General features: G+C 34.8%; 1 protein-coding gene across 1 annotated transcript in view; it reads left to right on the plus strand.

Annotated features, from left to right (window-relative positions):
- LOC149210272 (endonuclease 2-like) overlaps positions 1-6,125 on the plus strand; it is a 128,610-nt gene extending 122,485 nt beyond the window's left edge. The window contains exons 8-9 of the mRNA XM_089394390.1: positions 5,648-5,721; positions 5,806-6,125. Of these exons, the coding sequence (XP_089250516.1) occupies positions 5,648-5,721; positions 5,806-5,933 (202 nt within the window). The 3' untranslated portion in view covers positions 5,934-6,125. The remainder of the gene's footprint in view (positions 1-5,647; positions 5,722-5,805) is intronic.
- The last annotated feature ends 2,736 nt before the right edge of the window (positions 6,126-8,861 follow it).

Consider the following 8,861-nt stretch of genomic DNA (forward strand, 5'->3'; position numbering starts at 1 on the left):
TCCCCAACAGAACTTCGACCCAGTAGCAGAACTTCGACCCAACATCAAAATCCAGAATTTTGACCCCAATAGTAGCCTAGTAATTTTGCACGTGTGAGAGAGATAGCCCAAAAATTCGATCGTGTCTTTCCCTGCAATTCTCCTCCTCCTTCTGCAACTTCACACTTTTTCTGCTTCACCTTCTTGTGTATCGAACTTGTGTGTGAGATGCTCCAAATGAATCAAACTACACTTCTATATATAGCCTTTTCTAGAGTTCGAATTACCCTCATATAGGACAACTTGATCAAGTGAGGGCCGACTTGGTGTGGAGGTGAAAAATTACGTATTTGACTCAATAATAATTCTTTTTACATGATTCAAAAGCACAAGAAGGGTCTCATTAAATGGACAATAACTCTCATGCCGTAATATAAAACCTAGAAGTCCTCAATGGGGACTTTGACCTAAAACATGATGACTCAAGCATGAAACCCATGCTTTAATAAGTCATAATAATAATAATAATAATTTCCTTTTCTTTATCTTGATAAATACATTTCATTATGGCTCAAATATAATTATGAAGACCGAACCTAGTTACATTTTTCAACACAAACATTATGTGGTGCTCCAAAGTGGCTCTAGGGCACAAGTAGCGGTCTCATGGGTCTCTTGGTGTAAAATAACCCTGTAAACTGCTCCAAATGAGGGCATGAAAGATGGTGCTTTCCTTCCCATGTCTCAAGGATGAGACAAACCTCCTCTAGGCCTTGGATCAACTGCTAAACCCTGTATATAATGCTAAGCCAACTATGGGCACTGCTGGTCCAAGTGCATCACCTCGCATATAATATGGGGCAATAAGCAAGTTGTTGAAAGCATTGAGGATGCCCATGGCATGAGATAATCCTCTGTCACATGATGGAAACCCATGGCTCTCAACACATACCCTACAAGTGTCGATATGATCCTCTGGTGGGCTTAGGCCCTAGTTAAGTTGCCCAAGCCATAATGAAACCACCTGCCAATCCTATATAAGATTCAATGTGGCTCCTCACCTTTAGATACAATAATTCATTAGTGAAATTGGGTAAATAAGCTTGTTAATCATGGGCAAAAATGGATACTTCATAGTGGGTTTCCCTTCCAGACTTGGGGCTTTGAGTATGTAATGTTGTTACCTTCCTATGTAGGAGTAGTTAATGAACAACCCTATTAGGTGTTCCCAACCCCTAAAGGGAAGGACGTGTTTGAGGTACATCCTTCGAATGGTAGGTGTCATGTGGATAATGATGAGGTGGATGGGGACATAGGGGTTTCAAGGCCAAATGCCATGGGCTGAAGGGTGGTAATGGCAAGGGATGTCCACATATTTGGGTGTATGAATGTAGGAGGGAGCAATCATGGTACATGAGTTACCTCAATCTTTGTTTTTCCACCCTTCTTCATTTTCCTTTTGCCTTTTATTGATTTTTTTTTTTTTTTTTACTAGTTGGGATTCCAGGGGATGAGAGCATGATGTTTATGATATAATAGTGATTACCCCCTAAAGGTGGGGCAGTTCATCGCTTACCAGGAGTTAGGACATACATGGGTTCCTTAATTATGCAGGGGGCACTCATAGGGGCCCTAGGAACTAGGGTGATGGCCATAATAATGAGTAGAGCTCATGCTTGGCTTTTTCCCATGTGCTAAAGTTATTGTCCCAACCATATTTTTCATTTTGTGGTACATTTCCTTTTGTATGTGGCCATATATGCTTTAATATTTTTTTTTAGTTGCATCAACCTTTGGGGAATCATTCCAAGCCCGACCCAGACATGTGGACAAGGGGAGGGTGAGTACCAAAATCTTGTGGACCTAGTGGTCATGTGGTCCCATAGAGGGAGTGAAAAATGTGGAATGAGAAAATGAGACTATGCTACAAAAATCGGGGTTTACCAAGTAGTGCCCATCCTAAAGTTGTAAGCGCGTAGGGGAGGTCCCGCGGGACTAGGGTTGAGGATAAACCCCCCAGTTAAGATAAGAGAACAAGACTACAATCAAAACCCTTACTCCTTCCAAGTCACCCAATAATCCATACTCAAGTGTCCTCATGAAAAACAAGCATAACACACCATTGCATAATGAAAAATCATACCTTTAGGATTGTATGGCCCACCTTCAAACATACGATTTTGACAGATGTGTGAGGGGACATATGTCTAGCTCAGGGAGCAAAGACATTTGGCACAATATCGACTACATGGGTGGCTATTAGGAGTTGTTGGCTGCTGGATGAAGAGAAATCTGGGAGAAAATTTCTCCTATGGGTTCACCCACTACTAGTGGGTGACAGTGGGTAGGGAAGGCTTTCAATTCAAACCGAGTAGCCATGGCAACAAATGTAATTCTAGGATTGAAGTTAATTCTAGGGGGTAGAAGTACCTGCCTCACTAAGAGGGAGTGTTGATGTTTGTAGCTCAGGAGGCTACCTCTGCACAAACCTAAGTGCCTAGGTATGCAGAAGTCACCGGTAAATCTCCTTAGGACACTTGGTCAATGTGTGAGCAAGTTTCTTTTGTAACTTAGCCTATATTCAACGGGTGCTTAGCTCAAGTGGTTGGGATGGTGGTTTGCCATCCCATCCACCTGGGTTCAAATCCCTAGGGACATGGCTCGTCATAGTAAGGCTAGAAGGATAGGTGTCTCATTGGAATCTAGGATATCGACTCTAGTTCTCGCGGTTTCTAGATGTCTCAGTCCTAGGATGAACTACGAGTGCCTGATATATGTGGCTTGTGCATTGTTGCATATATCTAGGGAGGTTGCTAGTTCCCCATCAAAATTTATGTTAATAAAACTTAGCCTAAGTCTAACTTAGGAAAAACACATAATTATTATGTTGCCTTATTGAGCTAATGAAACATTAGAAAAAGTAAAGTATTTACTTTAGTCATTGTGTTTTATTCTCAGCCCTTGATCTCAAGTGAGGCGAGATCTAATCTCAACCGTTAGTCACTTTGGTGATTAGGGTTAGGGATTTATCTCAATGAAAAGTTATAAAAGCAAGGTTAAGGAGAAGGAGAACATACACCATAAAATAGCACAAGATTGAGAGAGGAATCTCAGTGAAAAGTGTGATACTCTAGAGTTTTAGGTTCAAGGAAGGGGGGTAGCAAGAATATCTAGATCAAGTGAAGAGGGCTTGATCAGTTGGATTAGATCCAATGGTGTATGTATTTTTTCTTAGTTGGACTATTATCTCTTGACAAGAACCCAAGTAGGTTATGAATCAATTTAATGATTAATTAATTTAGTTGGACAAAATTTGTTGTGTCATTGTGATTGAGACTGGTACATTTTGCTTTCACTAAATTTATTGTATTAATGAACCTAGCTCTGTAATCAATCAATATATTTATAATTTGCTAATATCCAAGTGTTGGGTACTAGGTTTGCAGGAAAAAATAACAAAGTGAACATTGATATATTGTTAGAAAAACCACAAAATGCTACTAAGATCACCAGGAACAACAACCTAAAATATTATTAAATCAGAACTTCATAAACCAAAGTTCTTTATCCTCATTAAAATCACTGATCACAAATTTTTGGAAGAGTTTTGAACATATGGAGTGTAGAAATTTCACCTGTAGATCAAACGGGTAATGCAATGTACTAAAGAAAAACACACGATCTACTTCTAGAAAACATTAAGCGGAAGCAAAATCGATTTCATGAGCAACATCAACCATAAACACATATAACTAATCAAGAGAAATAATCACACATAACACAGATATATCACTGGGGAAAGCACCAGGATAAAACCCCAACACTGTATTATCAATCAAGTGGAAATCCTCTTCTGTTTACAAAAAATATCAGCTAAAGAGCTATCCTGTACTTCCTGCAATCAAAAGATGAAGATGATAGACTCACTATGCCTCAATATGTAGGCAACCATCCATCAATCCCCTATTTCCTTGTGCAATTTTGATTGGGGTCCAATTCATAACATATGAGCATTGGCCCCAAATCATACTTGATGTCAACCATAGGTCCAACTACGCAATCCTTGAGGACACTAGTTCCTCACGCATGTAAGGAATATTCCATGGGAAGATCCAAGCATCTGATAGTACACTGCCTCTCATCTAATCTCAACTGGGTCTCTGACAAAACTAACATGCAACAGTTATCCATGAGTGAATCCTCAGTTATCTAAAATAATAGTTGTCACATGCATGCAAGCATTAACAAACTATATTTTATTATTCTAACAACTTGTTAAAATAATCTAACTGGACTTGACTAGTTAGAACTAAGTCAATTGATTCTCTCATTATAGAACTCATACTTATTCCCTCAATCAGTGGAGGAAATTAAGGATAAATTCCTCAATCAGTGGGACAACTCATGTGCATGCTCACAAAGACTTCAAATTCGAATTTCCTTAACTAATTAACTCAACTAAATTAATTAATTAATATTTCCAACTGCTGTTAAGACCAAGATTAATTTTACTTCCTATAGATAGACTAGGGACTGCTATAAATAGGAAGGGACCCAGAAATGCTATTTTTAGAACTTTCTATTTTTAGCAGTTTCACCTCTCACCCAAGGTGGCCAATGACCTCACTGGCCAAACTACTATTTTTAGACATGCTATTTTTAGACATTCCATTTTTAGCACATTCGAAATTTAGCATTTCTTATTGCCCACTTTTCAACATGGAGGCCTCTTTGAGTGAAAATGAAAGGCATTGCTAGCTAAAACTGTCATTCTAGATGCAATGTTATGGTCAAATTTTCTCTAAAGTGCATGGATTTTTCGAATATGAACAACCAACCTAGATCTTTAAGAAATAGAATTGTTTAGGTCCACAGTTCTGACTTCATATTCGGAAGAAGGAATTGAAGTTGTTCAAATATTCAACATACCTTCATCTCCAAACAAAAAATGATGTTAACCTCTCAAGTGTTTTCACACATTGTAAAATTTACACGTGGAAAATTAAGAACAAAATATGCCACAGAAATAACTCACAAGAATGAAAGATAAAGACAACAATATCTATTAGTATGTGGTAAATCCCTCAAGAGGGAAGCATCCATAGAGCAATGGAAGCATTGTATTATTGCTCAATACAGAAAAGTTACATCTAGTACAATATTTTAATCTCTATCATTATGTACAAGTGACTTTTTATGCTTTTTAAATAGAGATCACAGACCAATCAGGTGATAGGACATAGATTACCTATGATGAATGCCAAGAATTTGAGCACCAACATATCACTTAATCATAGGAAGAAATGGTGACCATCAGATAAAGCATACTTAAAAGCACGTGTCGATAATGCATTACACCAGTTTGGTCTTAAATAACATCCTAATGTCTAATGTCCTAACAACTAGTACCTCAACATATATTTAGTTGATTGCTTGACCCTCTGATATTGATAGAATCTCTAACATGATTTTCTCTGACTTGTACAATTGCTTAGCAGAAGACATTCACACCCATCATTTGTTTGTTAACCTATAGTTTAATATCAAATTTAAATTATGACTAAACCTTGAAGAATTGTGACTATAATTTTTATCACTTGATATGATTGACCTTATTTTTTTGGTATATTTATGTAAGATTTATTGGAATTTAAATTGTTGGCATCAGGTATGCAGATGAAAGTGTTATTCTTGCTTGCAAGTGGGCTTACAAAGATGCTGAGGAAAACGCAGTTTTAGAAGGTATAGGATCAATTTTTTATCAAGAAAGTCTTTGTATTCACTAACTTTTGGGGATATTGAATGTTGAAATGCCTGCATTTGCAGATGACTATTTCCTCTCTCGCTTGCCCATCGTTGAGAAACAACTCGCAAAAGGAGGCGTAAGGTTGGCTGCAACACTCAATCGTATTTTCAATTCAAAAGAAGACTACAGCCGGGAATCAGAACTCTAGAAAAAACAGGGCTGAGTTGCCGGCAACAATAGTCTTGTAAACTATGTCTATATTAGTAAGAATGCATGTGCCATTGTGAAAACTATCGTTGCATCTTGATTGCTTTGTGTCAAGAAATCAGCTGTAGCTTTATACATCATTTTTATGAAGGATTTATGTTGCATAAATGTTTTTAAATTTTCCTTTGGATTTCGAATTGCCACTTTCATATTTAAAATCATTTAATATTTGCATGCTTTCCAGAGATCTTCGAGTGATGGGATGGAATAAAAGTAATGTGTGTTAAGATATTATTGATTTAGGTGAAGGTTTAGCTCAAATGGTTACAGTTAAAAAAGAGATATCTTAGAGATCTCTTCCCCCACTTCAGGGGAGGTCACAGTTACAGTTCTTTTTGATCTTTTAGAGTTAGGTTTCATAATTTCGGCCATTGGTCTATTTTTATTAGCATATCGGGATGGATTAAGTCTTTGAAGTTTTTTCATGCATGGTTATATGTGTTTTATTGTAGATTGTATTTTGTACTTATTCAAAAAATAAAGATGCTTATAACTTCTATTCATAAGAAAATTATTATATGTGTAATAAATTTGTGAAGTATTATATGTGTAATAAATTTGTGAAGATGACTATATTATTTATTTAGAGGCATGTGTTTCTTTAGATTTATGTATAGAATGACAATAGTTTATTTTTAAAATCAAATGCGATATATAAGTTTGCCTGAATTTCGTATCACCATGTAATGAAGAATATCATGTGTTAAGGTGTGGGACCGATTCAAGTGACCTTAAAGTCTATTTCATAAGGTTCATGTAACTTTCATATCTCAACTTTGCTAGATTGTATGTATTGCCTTTTCTAATAATTAAATCTTGAATGACATCATTTTCTTGCTTACTTGTAATACATGGGTAATCTTTATGATTATAAATCTTGAATGACAGTTTTCCTCTTTTTAATAATCGAAACTTGAATGACATCTTTCCTCTTTTTAATAATCAAAACTTGAATGACATTCTTCTTTTCTATAGAATGAAATGCTGAACTTCTGTAATTTTGAAAAGAGAAATTGATAATGAAAAGCATAAACTATATTATTAATCTATAAGACTAGTTAATAAAAAACTAGGTTTATAACTATATGTTTCAATAAATAAATAAATCATCCATCATTTCAATTTACATTTGCAATAAATTAAATATGAGAATTATTACATACATTTTCATTTTCATTTTAAGTTTAACAACATAACCATGAATTTATCATGTTTTAATAAATATGAAATATGATTGAGCAAGATGATTGAGCTTAGAATTTTGATTTTAAAATTGATTAGTGTGGAAATTTAAAGTAGCCTTTCAATATGTACAGATTACTTAAAGCTTAATGGACTCTTTTATGACTACTTTAATTTACTCATGAAAGACAATAGACTAAAAAATACTTATTATAATAAGAATATGACACATGTAGATAATTATGAACGGAAGCTTTTCGAGAAATAATATAGACATGAATATGTGGTTTGATGGTAAAGTGAAGAATCTAATGGACTCCAGTCTCATCCCAACTAGCAACAACACTCTTGTGGTGGCCAATCGTTGGATCCATCATTCCTTGTTTGTTGTGCTAGATTATAATAGTGATTAGCTAGGTGAGTTGTGACTAGGATTATGAATACATACTATCAACAATTTTTACACTATACTATACTATTGGATATGGTAGTCAAACCTAATGTTTCCAAGTAATATATAAATATTGACTTAATAAAGAGAAAAAATGTTATAAGTAATATAAGAGATTTTAGTGTATTTTGGTCTTAAACTACAACACTCTTAAAAGAAAAGAACTTGCACATAAACTTATCAAAAACTAAGATCCCATGAATAAATTCATTCTTACAACTCTTCATCATTCCAAAGCCAAGTCTTCCAAATTTATGAAACATTTTGACAAAAAAAGAGATTTTCTTCTTATTAATAGATAATAAATTTAAAAAACCAAATAAGCTCTTGATACACTTGTGATAAGACATTAAATGCACAAATATTTAAGAGAACTTGGACTAATACTTTTTCATTTGAGTGAAAGTATAAGCCTCAAGATAAACAAAAATATATTTAATGTGGAATGAATATCATTCCTTATGGATGGTATATAGAATTTACAAAATTTATGAACTCTAAATAGTTTAAGGACTTAAATAAACTCTCATAAGGTTGTTGGGGACTCTACAATCTTGTTGAGCAGAGGGTAAGTAATTAAACTACACATACATAATAGGTTCCGAATACATCAAGACACCTTCACGTTAGAACACACATAGAAATAAACTATTCAAAGTGATGAGATGACATTGAATTAACAACATTAATAATCTTGTACATTTGCACCATAGGCTAAGACTTGTACATGATAGCTCTAGCTTGTTAATCTTTAGGTTGTAACAATCCTCACCTTTTACCCTTGTTTTTGTAATTTAAATTATAATTGTAATACCAACATGGGAGCCACGTGTGGATGATAGATTGTGTGATTGAAACACTTAAAATTAATTTATGTGATAGTTTCATGAAGGAAGGTGTTGAAAAGTGTAGATAGGTTCGGTCTTCATAATGACATGTAATTATGATTTTATGTAATCAGATGTAAAAGAGAAAAATAAAATTATTGTATTGAATTGCTTCATGGGTTTCATGAACAAGAGATTTTCTTTTTGAGTCAAGGCTCCCATTGAGAGTCTTTAGGAATTATTTGTCATCTAGTCATAAAATGATAGAGTCATTGTCATGTAATGAAGTCATGTTACACTTTGTAAAAGGTCAAAATTGTCTATGTAAAGTGTCCTCCAAGACCTTGTCACATAATCTCTTCAAGTCGGCCTACAACAATGGAAGAACATGCTAGAAGAACTCGACCTA

The sequence above is a fragment of the Pinus tabuliformis genome, chromosome 1_2 (assembly GCF_031772625.1).
Source record: "Pinus tabuliformis cultivar Carrire ecotype Pingquan chromosome 1_2, CPIR1, whole genome shotgun sequence".
NCBI classification, from domain to species: domain Eukaryota; kingdom Viridiplantae; phylum Streptophyta; class Pinopsida; order Pinales; family Pinaceae; genus Pinus; species Pinus tabuliformis.